Source organism: Salvelinus fontinalis, chromosome 42 (assembly GCF_029448725.1).
Source record: "Salvelinus fontinalis isolate EN_2023a chromosome 42, ASM2944872v1, whole genome shotgun sequence".
Taxonomy (NCBI): Eukaryota; Metazoa; Chordata; class Actinopteri; order Salmoniformes; family Salmonidae; genus Salvelinus; species Salvelinus fontinalis.
Genome location: NC_074706.1, coordinates 13844814 through 13860041, shown reverse-complemented (window position 1 = coordinate 13860041; position 15228 = coordinate 13844814). Strand labels below are relative to the sequence as shown.

The 15228-nt window shown below is 45.1% G+C and overlaps 1 protein-coding gene across 3 annotated transcripts in view; it reads left to right on the top strand.

Annotated features, from left to right (window-relative positions):
- LOC129841328 (catenin alpha-2) overlaps nt 1-10820 on the top strand; it is a 697172-nt gene extending 686352 nt beyond the window's left edge. For all 3 annotated transcript variants that reach the window (XM_055909550.1, XM_055909553.1, XM_055909551.1), the window contains exons 17-18: nt 3947-4081; nt 7010-10820. In XM_055909550.1, coding sequence (XP_055765525.1) covers nt 3947-4081; nt 7010-7297 — 423 coding nt within the window. In that variant the 3' untranslated portion in view covers nt 7298-10820. The remainder of the gene's footprint in view (nt 1-3946; nt 4082-7009) is intronic.
- The last annotated feature ends 4408 nt before the right edge of the window (nt 10821-15228 follow it).

Genomic DNA, 15228 nt, shown 5'->3' with positions numbered 1-15228 from the left:
AATGGCTGTGCGAAGTTGATGGATATTGGTGGGAACTGGAATGGCCGTACACGTCTATCCAGAGCATCCCAAACATGCTCAATGGGTGACATGTCTGGTGAGTATGCAGGCCATGGATGAACTGGAACATTTTCAGCTTCCAGGAATTGTGTTCAGATCTTTGTGACATGGTGCATTATCATGCTGAAACATGAGGTGATGCCGGCGGATGAATGACACAACAATGGGCCTCAGGATCTCGTCACGTTATCTCTGTGCATTCCAATTTCCATCGATAAAATGCAATTGTGTTCGTTGTCCGTAGCTTATGTTTGCCCATACCATAACCCCACCATGGGGCACTCCCACTGCTCACACCGTTGACATCAGCAAACCGCTCGCCCACACAACGCCACAACACTTGGGCTGCGGTTGTGAGGCCAGTTGAACGTACTGTCAAATTCTCTAAAACAACATTGGAGGTGGCTTATGGTAGAGAAATTAACATAAAATTCTCTGGCAACAACTCTGGTGGATATTCCTGCAGTCAGCATGCCAATTGCATGCTCCCTCAAAATCTGTGGCATTGCGTGTGAGAAAACTGTACATTTTAGGGTGGCCTTTTATTGTACCCTACACAAGGCGGACCTGTGTAATGATCATTCTGTTTAAATCAGCTTCTTGATATGCCACACCTGTCAGGTGGATTTATTATCTTGGCAAAGAAGAAATGCTCACTAACAGGGATGGAAACAAATTTGTGCACAGAATTTGAGAGAAATAAGCTTTTTATGAGGACAGAACATTTCATGAAACATGGGACCAACACTTTACATGTCGTGTTTATATTTTCGTTCAGTGTATAAATTGCAACCTATTACCTATACAGTGCACTACTATTGACCAGAGCCCTGGTTAAACGTAGTGCACTATTAGTGTCCTATGCATGGAATATGGTGCTGTTTGAGACACAGACACAAAGCATTTATTTGTTGTGCAAACAGGATGACTGTGCATCTGTGACCATTTAGATTTTTAATCACCCCCCCCCCCCCAATTTCATGGTATCGAATTGGTAGCTACTGTCTTGTCTCATCGCTGCAACTCCCATACGGACTCGGCGAAGGTCGAGAGCCGTGCATCCTCCTAAACACAACCCAACCAAGCCGCACTTAACCCGGAACCCACCCGCACCAATGTGTCGGAGGAAACACCGTACACCTGGCGACCGTGTCAGCGTGCACTGCGCCCGGCCCGCCACAGGAGTTGCTAATGCGCAATTGGACAAGGAGATCCCTGCCAGACAAACCCTCCCCTAACCCAGACGACGCTGGGCCAATTATGCACCACCCCATGGGTCTCTCCTGGTTGCAGCCGGCTGCGGCAGAGCTTGGATTCGAACCCAGAATCTCTAGTGGCACTGTGGTGCAGTGCCTTAGACCACTGCGCCACTCGGGAGTCATATGTGGCCATTAGTGCTGCACCACGAGTACTTCGAGTCCATCGATACTAGTCTGCCTCACACCCTTACTTACTTACTCAGTGTAGGCGAACAAACACACTAAAGCACAATTAAACTGTCAAAAAAAAACAAGTGTGGAAAGGAAACACTGGGACAATCTAAGCAGGGCATTCGCCACTCGAGGGGAATAGGTAGAGATGGGTCGTGTTCATGAACGAAACGGAACGAAACCGGGAGGGATTACTTAATAAGAAATGCAAATGTTCATCTTCCATTGCAAAATGTTTGAAAACGTTGCCCTAGTTAACATGGTCCCTTAGCTAGCTCGTGCGGCCCCTTAACCTGGCTGTCCCAATGTATCCTAGCCCCCCCTAAAGACAAGGAAGTGAGCCCTGTGTGAATTCCTCGCTTCCCTTCGACTCTAGACGAGCTGCCTGAATGTTCTAGTTAGGTTCCTGTAGAGAACGGTGCCCGGGAGCGTTTTAAAAGCAAAGTAGCGAACGCACCGTTCTTTCTTTACCCACCAGGAAACTTGTGGGCCGTAGCAGTTTTCGCAGCATGACGTCCGGAATATATTACAGCTACTTTGTGTGCATCTAACAAGTGGGTCTGAAAAGTCTCTGTCCCGCTCCCTCTCTGTGGCTGTGCCTCGAATGGCACCCGATTCCCAAATGGTCCTGTGGGATCTGGTGTAAAGAAGTGCACTAAATAGGGAATACGGTGCCATTAGGGACGCAGGTTTTTCTCTCTCGTGTTGTTCTTACCTCAGTATATACTAGAGGTAGACTCAAATGGCTTCGCATAATAGAGGGCCGGAAAAGGAATTACTAATTGACTAATCGGACACTGCCATTTCGATGATTGGTTGTTTTTGTCCTGTAGGAATGAATACAGTAGAGAAATGACATGCCATTGGGAAAAAAAAATTGAGCACAACCATTTTATAAACTACTTCTGACGTACAAAACAAGACTATTTCTAAACCCTGCTTTTAAACCATTTCTTAAAATTGCAACCTATTACCTATACAGTGCACTACTATTGACCAGAGCCCTGGTTAAACGTAGTGCACTATTAGTGTCCTATGCAGGGAATATGGTGCTGTTTGAGACACAGACACAAAGCATTTATTTGTTGTGCAAACAGGATGACTGTGCATCTGTGACCATTTAGATTTTTATCCCCACCCCCCCCCCCCAATTTCATGGTATCCAATTGGTAGTTACTGTCTTGTCTAATTGCTGCAACTCCCATACGGACTCGGCGAAGGTCGAGAGCCGTGCATCCTCCTAAACACAACCCAACCAAGCCACACTTAACCCGGAAGCCAGCCGCACCAATGTGTCTGAGGAAACACCGTACACCTGGCGACTGTGTCAGCGTGCACTGCGCCCGGCCCGCCACAGGAGTTGCTAATGCGCAATGGGACAAGGAGATCCCTGCCAGCCAAACCCTCCCCTAACCCAGACGACGCTGGGCCAATTGTGCTACACCCCATGGGTCTCTCCTGGTTGCAGCCGGCTGCGGCAGAGCTTGGATTCGAACCCAGAATCTCTAGTGGCACTGTGGTGCGGTGCACAGCGCCACTCGGGAGTCATATGTGGCCATTAGTGCTGCACCACGAGTACTTCGAGTCCATCGATACTAGTCTGCCTCACACCCTTACTTACTTACTCAGTGTAGGCGAACAAACACAATAAAGCACAATTAAACTGTCAAAAAAAAACAAGTGTGGAAAGGAAACACTGGAACAATCTAAGCACGGCATTCGCCACTCGAGGGGAATAGGTAGAGATGGGTCGTGTTCATGAAGGAAACGGAACGAAACAGGGAGGGACTACTGAATAAGAAATGCAAATGTTCATCTTCCATTGCAAAATGTTTGAAAACGTTGCCCTAGTTAACATGGTCCCTTAGCTAGCTCGTGCGGCCCCTTAACCTGGCTGTCCCAATGTATCCTAGCCCCCCTAAAGACAAGGAAGTGAGCCCTGTGTGAATTCCTCGCTTCCCTTCGACTCCAGACGAGCTGCCTGAATGTTCTAGTTAGGACCGTTTACTATTAATGGTTGGGAAAAAGGTTCCTGTAGAGAACGGTGCCCGGGAGCGTTTTAAAAGCAAAGTAGCGAACGCGTGTAAAGAAGTGCACTAAATAGGGAATACGGTGCCATTAGGGACGCAGGTTTTTCTCTCTCGTGTTGTTCTTACCTCAGTATATACTAGAGGTAGACTCAAATGGCTTCGCATAATAGAGGGCCGGAAAAGGAATTACTAATTGACTAATCGGACACTGCCATTTCGATGATTGGTTGTTTTTGTCCTGTAGGAATGAATACAGTAGAGAAATGACATGCCATTGGGAAAAGAAAATTGAGCACAACCATTTTATAAACTACTTCTGACGTACAAAACAAGACTATTTATAAACCCCTACTTTTAAACCATTTCTTAAGCTTTTTCCCCTGTTTTTAAACTAATGTTATCATCGTGTCTGTGTGCGTGTCTCAGTGCCCTGACTCGGCCTGCAAGCAGGACCTGCTGGCCTACCTGCAGAGAATCGCCCTGTACTGCCACCAGCTCAACATCTGTAGCAAGGTCAAGGCCGAGGTCCAGAACCTGGGAGGAGAGCTCATCGTCTCTGGGGTAAGTCTCACCACACCACACCCTCGCGTGGTACAGTCAAGGCCCAGGGTCTCTGTCAATAGTTGTATTCAGGTGCACAAAGCACTGGTGAGCAGCAATCTTCTGTGTGTGGGCCTCATTCCTTTATCTCAGTAGTTAAAAGGGACCTTCCCTAGGCTTCCTCCCTCCTTGTCTCTTCCATTTCCTCTCAAAGCGCATTGGAGGAGAGGATCCACGTTTCTCCCTCGGGACTCCTCCTCCAATGCTCTTTGAATTGAGGAAACAACAAGAGAGGATTTGAAAGCTAATAATATTTTCAGACAGCCGTAGTCTGCTCTCCATCAGCGCTTGTTTAAACACACAGGACAGATGATGGCAGCGTTATGGTGGATACTATCTACTGAACTGGTTAGACGCATCTCAGTCTCAACTTTAAATGGTATTTTAAGCTAGCGCTGAACAGGTGGAAATGAATTGCATGTCCGGGCTCAAATCAGCCCATATAGACCCTTCTATGCACTTGTTGGGTGAATCTCAATAATTTCACTTGGCATTCTTCCCTTGTCCACTTGTCTTGATCGAGAAGGGAAAGAAAGCAGTTTGATACTGTTGATATGCACCCCATTTATAGGAAATGTTAATAAATGTGGCAATATTGTCGAATGGCAGTATAAACTTTCATGGATAATATTGTAGTAATCCTTGCTATATGAGCAACGTGAAATGTCCCACCAATCAACACTATTGGCGCGGGGGGGGGGGGATTTCCCAGTTGTCTTGAAAGCACGTTGACCATCAGAAGCATGTACCATCAGTCCAGTAAAATAAAAAAGCAATTATTTGCAAATTATTTGCAAATCACCATGCACAATGCCAAGTGTTGGCTGGAGTGGGGTAAAGCTCGAAGCCATTGGATTCTGCAGCAGTGGAAACACATTCTCTGTAGTGATGAATCACGCTTCAGCATCTGGCAGTCCGACGGACGATTCTGGGTTTGGCGGATTCCAGGAGAACGCTACCTGCCCAAACGCATAGTGCCAATTGTAAAGTTTGGTGGAGGAGGAATAATTCTCTGGGGCTGTTTTTCATGGTTCGGGCTAGGGCCCTTAGTTCCAGTGAAGGGAAATCTTAACGCTACAGCATACAATGACATTCTAGACGATTCTGTGCTTTCAACATTGTGGCAACAGTTTGGCGAATACCCTTTCCTGTTTCAGCATGACAATGCCCCCGTGCACAAAGCAAGGACTATACAGAAATGGTTTGTCGAGATCGGTGTGGAAGAACTTGTCTGGCCTGCACAGAGCCCTGACCTCAACTCCATTGAACATCTTTGGGATGAATTGGAATACCACCTGCAAGCCAGGCCTAATCGCCCAACATCAATGCCCAACCTCACTAATGCTCTTGTGCCTGAATGGAAGTCCCTGCAGCAATGTTCGAACATCTAGTGGAAAGACTTCCTAGAAAAGTGGAGGCTGGGGGCGACCAACTCTATATGAGAGGGGGGCGACCAACTCTATATGATTTTGGAATTAAATGTTCGACGAGAAGCTGCCCACATACTTTTGGTCATGTAGTGTATCTTCGCGCACGTCCCCATTAAGCAGGCTCAGTAAATTCTCGGAAATTGTGCAATTCATTAATCGAAAAATGTCCGCTATTATCTGTTAAAATATACCCCCTATTCTGATTGGCTTTTTATGGCTAGAAACACTCAGGTCCTCGAGTAACACTCCTCTCGATCATTGTCTGGCAAAACTCTCGCTCTCTCTTCACCTTCGCAGTGCCAGCCCCAACCCAGGGAGTCCTCAACACAACTGACAATTAAGCGTTGAAAAACATTGCCCTCGCTACACGACACCCACTTTTTTTCAGACACTTCTTAATTAGCAGTTGGTGGAGGTCAGGTGTACCTCTCTCCCTGCATTTTTTTTTGGCTGACATTTAGAGGCTGCGGCCGGCCCCCCTACCCCCTTGCCCCCCACCCCGAGAAGGGAGTCAACCGCTAGATTTAATTGGCTCCGAACTCCAGCTGGTCACTATAAAAAGGTTAGCAGCACGGTGGGTGCCCCCGATACCCCGAATTATGCTTAAATTACCCAGTTATATGCAGTAATTTAGTCCCAACAGCATGAGCTGAAACTCTATGGGCACTGTGTTCACTATAACAGGCTCTGGTCGAAGGTAGTGCGCTATATAGGGAATAGGGTGCCATTTGTGACGCAACCATAGTCTTTTGGACACCCGCTTTCTCTTAATGAGGCTGTCATATCAGAGATGTGTTGGAGGTAGAGCGGTCACTCTGAACCTGTCTAGCTACTCAGGGCTCTGATAAGACGTGTGAGACCTTCCATCGCCCTGCGGGGGAGACCAGCGAGAGAGCTCACCTCTGTACTGTAAGAACCGTTCGCTCGATAAAGCCTTCTTCAGCGAGAGCTCTTTGCCGCAGGCGGTTCTTGTTATCTTGCAGCGTGACACGGGGTGTCTAAAAGACTGTCTGTCTAAGAAAGGGGTGCATCTCAATACTCTTTCTTTGAAGAAACAACAGATCGCCAATTGGTTGGATAGTATTAGTGCTTACACCTGCCCAATAGATCTGCTTCATTGAAGTCCTGAAAGATATCCAATTGGTTGGATTATTGCTTACACCTATCCAATCACTTAGATCTTCCTTCTCACCGCTCCCCCTCCTCATGGGGTTTGCAGAATGTTTTATGTGCAGTTGATGATGCAGGTTTGCAGTTGAACTAATCATTGCTTCTATCGCAGGTGTGTTATATATGTGACAGTATATATGTGATTTTTAACATGTCCATTTAATGTATAACACTGACCTAGTAAAATAAGTTCCTGTGTAACTACAATGTCGTCACTACAGTTAATACTGTGTAGTGAAATAGGTGTAAGGATTTGAACATCTAAGATATCCTCTGTCTCTCTCCGTAGCTGGACAGCGCCACCTCCCTGATCCAGGCGGCCAAGAACTTGATGAACGCTGTGGTGCTCACAGTCAAGGCCAGCTACGTGGCGTCCACCAAGTACGCCAAGGTGTACGGCGCCGCCGCCGTCAACTCGCCTGTGGTCAGCTGGCGCATGAAGGCGCCCGAGAAGAAGCCCTTGGTGAAGCGGGAGAAGCCCGAGGAGTGTCAGACGCGCGTTCGACGGGGCTCGCAGAAGAAGCACATCTCGCCCGTCCAGGCCCTTAGCGAGTTCAAGGCCATGGACTCCTTCTAAAGATGTCCGCCGCCACGACATCTGTCACTGAAACCAAGAAAAACAACACCGACAACGAGAAGTTTAAGAAAACTCCCTTCTTTCTTTGTGTTAATTTGTTTCTTTCGGTGAGAGGAGTTATACTGATAATACCAACGCCTCCTTTCTCCCTTTTGAGTGACGGGTCGATGAAAAAACCTACCTGGAGGACTTTGCTAACCCACCGCCTGTACTGAACTACAGCTCCCATGAACACTTTGGGCTTCTCGGCCAATGAGGAGCCAGCGCGCTCCCACCCATATTTATTACTATTATAACTATCTTAGCTTAACCGTGTGAGAGCCAAATGTATAAACACTAAAAACAAAAACGTACTCAAAAAAAGGGAGATAAAAGGTTAAAAACAAAACATATCAGAAGAGGGGCACCTAAAATGACTAAATGGCCATCAATATTATTGCTATCTCATTACTATCGTGGTACTGACTGGCTGCTCGTACACCCATTAACTGCCTGAATGGAAATGATGAATGACGCAGTAGTGGAATCACTGTAATACGAGGATTGATCTATCGAGGTTGATAAACTTTGGGCGGCATTTTCGTGGAGACAAAAAGAGCACAGGTTTGTGCAAAAAGGACTGTAAACCTCTATATAAATCAGACAGGGAAATTTCATTGTGAAACTTCTCTTCAACAATGTGCATTATAAGGAGGCGATTGAACTAGAGTTGAGTTTACTGAGTAATGCATGAAGTCACCTCCTCATAACACATCGATGACACTGCCTGATTATGAAGAGGTTTACAGTATTTCCCCCACAGATCTGTGCTTTTTTTTTGTACAACACAAATGTCAATATTCCCATCCTAACTTAATATCTTGTATTTTTCCCCGGTTTGAATGTTACCTTACCTGTAGAGCTAGGAATAACTTATGTTTAAGGTAACTGAAAGTGTTTGGCATCCAAGTAATTTGTTTCCTTGTTCCTTCCCGACCCTTAACGGTGTTCCTGAACGATGCACACACTTTATGGTCCTATGGTATTGCCTTTTTAAAAATCAATTTCTCGTGATGATATCACTAACTATATCGCAGCCTGATTGGATTATTGTGTAGAGTGTAATAGTAGACACGGAGAGGTATGACTAGTTGTGGTTTCCTCAGAGAATATTTTGGCTGCGTTTAGACAGGCAGCCCAATTCTGATATTTTTTTTAAACTAATTTGTCTTTTAATCAATCAGTTCAGCTCTGAAAAAGATATCATGTGATTGGTCAAAAGTTAAATTAGTGGGGAAAAAATACCCGAATTGGGGGGTGCCTGTCTAAATGAAGCTCTAGAGTCCTACAAACATACATACATTCAGGTAACTGCCAAAATAATGGAAATGAGGGATATAAAGTATATTTAAAGGAGGCGCTTCCACACTGAGATAATTCATCAATTAACATCCCAGCATGCTTAGGGTCATGTATAAATGAGGGATATAAAGTATATTTAAAGGAGGCGCTTCCAGACTGAGATAATTCATCAATTAACATCCCAGCATGCTTAGGGTCATGTATAAAAATGCTGGGCAGGCCAATTTTTGGGTTACCATGGCCCCTATAGGATGACAATGCCATCCACACGGCGTGAAGGGCCATGGGGGGAATGGTTTGATGAGCATGAAAACGATCAACCCAATTGAACATTGATGGGAGATTCTGGAGCAGCGCCTGAGACAAGAGTTTTCCACCACCATCAACAAAACACCAAATGATGGAATTGGGTTGCATCTCTCCAATAGAGTTCCAGACACAGAAACTATTCTAATTGAATCTGTTCTGGCTCGTGGTGGCCCAACGCCCTATTAAGACACTTTATGTTGGTGTTTCCATTATATTGGCAGTGACCTGTACATACTTACATACAGTTGAAGTCGGAAGTTTACATACACCTTAGCCAAATACATTTAAACTCCGTTTTTCACAATTCCTGACATTTAAAAGTTCCCTGTTTTAGGTCAGTTAGGATCACCACTTTATTTTAAGAATGTGAAATGTCAAAATAATAGTAGAGAGAATGATTTATTTCAGCTTTTCTTTCTTTCATCACATTTCCAGTGGGTCAGAAGTTTACATACACTCAATTAGTATTTGGTAGCATTCCCTTTAAATGGTTTAACTTGGGTCAAATGTTTCAGGTAGCCTTCCACAAGCTTCCCACAATAAATTGGGTGAATTCTGGCCCATTCCTCCTGACAGAGCTGGTGTAACTGAGTCAGGTTTGTAGGACTCCTTGCTCGCACACGCTTTTTCAGTTCTGCCCACAAATTTTCTATTGGATTGAGGTCAGGGCTTTGTGATGGCCACTCCAATACCTTGACTTTGTTGTCCTTAAGCCATTTTGCCACAACTTTGGAAGTCTGTTTGGGGTCATTGTCCATTTGGAAGACCCATTTGCGACCAAGCTTTAACTTCCTGACTGATGTCTTGAGATGTTGCTTCAATATATCCACATAATTTTCCCACCTCATGATGCCATCTATTTTGTGAAGTGCACCAGTCCCTCCTGCAGTAACGCACCCCCACAACATGATGCTGCCACCCCCGTGCTTCATAGTTGGGATGGTGTTCTTCGGCTTGCAAGCATCCCTTTTTCCTCCAAACATAACGATGGTCATTATGTCCAAACAGTTCTATTTTTGTTTCATCAGTTGAGAGGACAATTCTCCAAAAAGTACTGTCTTTGTCCCCATGTGCAGTTGCAAACCGTAGTCTAGCTTTTTTTATGGCAGTTTTGGAGCAGTGGGTTCTTCCTTGCTGAGCGGCCTTTCAGGTTATGTCGATATAGGACTCGTTTTACTGTGGATATAGATACTTTTTGCATCTTTTGTTGTTCCGGGATTGATTTGTACTTTACGCACCAAAGTACGTTCATCTCAAGGAGACAGAATGTATCTCCTTCCTGAACGGTATGATGGCTGCGTGGTCCCATTGTGTTTATACTTGCGTACTATTGTTTGTATAGATGAACGTGGTACTTTCAGGCATTTGGAAATTGCTGGATGAACCAGACTTGTGGAGGTCTACAATTTTTCTCTGAGGTCTTGGCTGATTTCTTTTGATTTTCCCATGATGTCAAGCAAAAAGGCACTGAATTTGAAGGTAGGCCTTGAAATACATCCACAGGTACACCTCCAATTGACTCAAATGATGTCAATTAGCCTATCTAAAGCCATGACATCATTTTCTGGAATTTTCCAAGCTGTTTAAAGGCACAGTCAACTTAGTGTATGTAAACTTCTGGCCCACTGGAATTGCAATACAGTGAATTATAAGTGAAATAATCTGTCTGTAAACAATTGTTGGGAAAGTTACTTGTGTCACGCACAAAGTAGATGTCCTAACCGACTTGCCAAGACTATAGTTTGTTAACAAGACATTTGTGGAGTGGTTGAAAATGACTACAACCTAAATGTATGTAAACCTCCGACTTCAACTGTACATACAAACAAATACCTTTATATTCACTGTTCTCTAATAAACGCGTCAAACTTGACTGACCGCCCTCCACGCCTGTTTCTTTACCACTCACATGTGCCTATATTTTCATATTTTATTACAGATATTATAATTATAAGGTGGGTATTCAATTCAATTTTAGATCATGGCTTTCCAGAAAGGGCTTGATTTGCACACTAGTGGAAACCCATTATCTGCATTTGCATGAATACCAGCCTAATTCTACACTATTTTCCCCCCACCATTTGACCTATACACGTTTCTTGGTTCATTAGAGGGGCTTAAACAAATATATCCAATTGCAAATTTATGCCAGGCCATAAACTATTTTACTTTGCAAGAGTTTAGGTACTTGTGCCTATTCAACTTTGTACTTGAAACTAAAAGAAGTACCAGGAAGAACAAATACCAACACTCACTATTTTATTTCCAAGGATGGCCATGTAGCAATTCTCCAGCCTTTTCCCAAAGTTTGCACATCATGAATTTAACATGACAGGAAGTGTGCAAGTGCGCACTTTTGGGAGAAGGGTGGACAATTGGGACGTAGCCTAAAGAACAAATAAACATCCTCTACCTTTCTCCCAATGTGTGCTCTCGTTCATCACAGACCTGAAAGGAACAGACTGGTCTAAAGAACATGGTGGAATACTCCCTGTATGATAACATGGGAGAATTTCAGTTGCATTTCCTTGATTCCTTGTGTCCTCTCACCTCGCCTGCTTATGAAAACCCATTGGGCGAGAAGGTCAGAGGGTGCAGGACTTCTGCCCTCATCCAATGGGTTTTGAGAAGGAGGCGAAAGGCCGCAAGAAATGAAGAAAACGCTATTGAGATTCTCCCCAATATTCACAATGTATAAGCCCTGTGTAAGAAACAGGCAGACAGTGTACTGCAGACCGAAATGGATTTGAAAGGAACAGAGTGGTGGAAGGAATATGGTGGAAAACTCTGTGTAATACCAATACTCACAACACATAAGCTTCATGTCATGCAATGTAATGAGCAAACAGATAGTGTAGTGCAGAACAAAGCTCTAGCCACTCCTCCGCCTTCCCTCTCAAGGTCACTGCTGACCCTGAGCTCTGCTGTGTGAAGGCATCGGAGTCGATATCGAACAGATGAGCTCTCGTCAATCTCCATTAGAGAGGGAGAGAGAGAGCGAGATGGTGGAGGGACAGTAGGAGAGGGCGGAGAGAGGGAAGGAGATAGTGACTGTTCAAATAAAATCTACGTTTATTTGTCACGTGCGCCGAATACAACAGGTGTAGACCTTACAGTGAAATGCTAACTTACAGGCTCTAACCAATAGTGCAATAAAAAGGTATGTGTGTGTGTGTGTGTGTGTGTGTAGGTAAGTAAAGAAATAGAACAACAGTAAAAAGACATTTGAAAATAAGAGTAGCAAGGCTACATACAGACACCGGTTAGTCAGGCTTATTGAGGTAATATGTACATGTAGGTATGGTTAAAGTGACTATGCGTATATAATGAACAGAGAGTAGCAGTAGCGTAAAAAGAGGGGTTGGCGGGTGGTGGGACACAATGCAGATAGCCCGGGTAACCAGCCCGGGTAACCATTTGATCTGTTCAGGAGTCTTATAGCTTGGGGGTAAAAACTGTTGAGAAGGCTTTTTGTCCTAGACTTGGCACTCCGGTACCGCTTGCCATGCAGTAGTAGAGAGAACAGTCTATGACTGGGGTGGCTGGGGTCTTTGAGAATTTTTAGGGCCTTCCTCTGGCACCGCCTGGTGTATAGGTCCTGGATGGCAGGCAGCTTTGCCCCAGTGATGTACTGGGCCGTACACACTACCCTCTGAAGTGCCTGGCGCTCGGAGGCCGAGCAATTGCCGTACCAGGCAGTGATGCAACCGGTCAGGATGCTCTCGATGGTGCAGCGGTAGAACCTTTTGAGGATCTCATGACCCATGCCAAATCTTTTTAGTTTCCTGAGGGGGAATAGACTTTGTCGTGCCCACTTCACGACTGTCTTGGTGTGTTTGGACCATTCTAGTTTGCTGTTGATGTGGACACCAAGGAACTTGAAGCTCTCAACCTGCTCCACTACAGCCCCGTCGATGAGAATGGGGGCGTGCTCCTTTTCCTGTAGTCTACAATCATCTCCTTAGTCTTGGTTACGTTGGGGGATAGGTTGTTATTCTGGCACCACCCGGCCAGGTCTCTGACCTCCTCCCTATAGGCTGTCTCGTCGTTGTCGGTGATCAGGCCTACCACTGTTGTGTCGTCTGCAAACTTAATGATGGTGTTGGAGTCGTGCCTGAATGATGAGTGATCAGGGAGTACAGGAGGGGACTGAGCACGCACCCCTGGGGAGCTCCGGTGTTGAGGATCAGCGTGGCAGATGTGTTGCTACCTACCCTCACCACCTGGGGGCGGCCCGTCAGGAAGTCCAGGATCCAGTTGCAGAGGGAGGTGTTTAGTCCCAGGTTCCTTAGTGATGAGCTTTGAGAGTACTATGGTGTTGAACGCTGAGCCGTAGTGTTCTGTAGTGAACAAGTGAACAAGTGAACAAACCCTCACTAGTCAGCAACTCAACAATCAGAAGGGGAAGACACCTTCAGCACTGCTGTATGACCCTGGAAACCACCACAAGGTTTGGATACAAGAGCCGAGCATGCTAAAGCATTGTCCAACATAACGCTGCAACATATGCCACCAGACCTGGGTTTCAAATACTTGAAGAATCATTTGAAATACTTTCTCTGTGCCTGTTTGAGCTTCTCCATCTTATTTAACCAATTGAAAATGTCCCAAAACTGCAAATCCCGCCCACACAGCCAAAGCTCAAAGTATTTGAAAGAGTTTTCAAGTAGTATTTTTTTTAAAGTATTAGTACGCTAAGTCTGATGGGTACAGTTCATACTCTGTTCACACTACTGAGCCGAGCTGTACCGCGGCGGCCAGGTTACGCATAGTGGCGTAACACAGTTTTAAAGCGAATTTCCTGTAAATTTTTGCCATGTCTTATGACGTGTTCATATGTTATCTGGTGAGTGGGGGCCACCGCTACGCCAGTGGTTACACATCCATCCACTATAGCTGCTGGAACCGTGCTAGAAAGGATGTGAAAATAAAAGGATCAGAGCCAACATAGTACAGTTTGTTCAGGTCTGCACGACAGTCGAATTACTGCAACGGAGAACCTTGATAGTTCTGTAGAGATCATAACAGTTCTATATGCAATGTAATTATGGCTTGAACATGGCTCAGGGCCATACCAAGGGAAATCAAGGCCTTAAAGGCAATAAAGTGAAATGTCTGAACATAACAGAGAGGCTGCTTTCCAAATGGCCCCCTATTCCCTATAAAGTGTGCTACTTTTGACCGGAGCCCTATGGAACGCATTTGGAACACAGACAGATTAATACGCTGAATTACATACTGTATACATAAGATAGAAGGTTATAGCTTCTCTATTCAGCATTGATATCCATTGTTCTTCATATTCATTACGATCCATGAAATATGCACTATGTTCTTGATGTTGTATTTGCTTTGCACGCACGCACGAACGCGCGCGCACACCTTATTCGTTTGGAAAAGCTCATTTTCTCTCTGGTCGAGGGAGGATTCGATAACGACCCTCCATCGTTTCATCGCTGCTCAGAATACCTCTCTTTCTCTCCTCCGCCTCTCGGGCCCTGTTGGATTGAAAACATAGGTTAGACAATGATCAATGGCGTCCGTCCAACGAACTTGAACCCGGCGCCTCCAATCATAACGCATTGACATGCTTAAATCGTCCCACTCCACACCATTACACATTAGAAACGGGGTTATAAAAAATCATGTTTTTATCCAATAAAGCCCACGCTAGAGAAATAGACCATTCGTTTACATTCAATTGGCACAGTCGCGTATCACTACTTTACATTAGATGGGCACAGCCATGTATGGTGTCGGTCATGAATGAACAGAACATGCAGGCTACAATAGGCTCACTATGAAGCTGCATTATTTATTTGATTTCACCTTTATTTCACCTTTATTTCACCTTTATTTCACCAGGTAGGCTAGTCGAGAACAAGTTCTCATTTGCAACTGCGACCTGGCCAAGATAAAGCAAAGCAGTTCGACACATAGAACAACAGAGTTACACAAGCATACAGTCAATAATACAGTAGGGGGGGGGGGGGATGCATGGCACAATAGCTATTATCAGTGACTCATAGATGGCAATTTCAAGTCAATGGCAGCTGCTACCGATAAACCGGTAGTCTCCCATCCTGCATTTAAAGCAAGGCCAGTGTGAGGTATTGTACAGTGTGGACCGTTTTCTAAGTCATACCTTTAAAAGGGGAAATATGAGATTCAAGAAGATAGAAAAAGTGACCACCCTGACACTTTTCCCGGGGGGGGGGGGGGTAAACAGAAAGGAAGGGGCAGGAGAAATGTAACCACTCTGAAATGCACAGAAGGAGCTA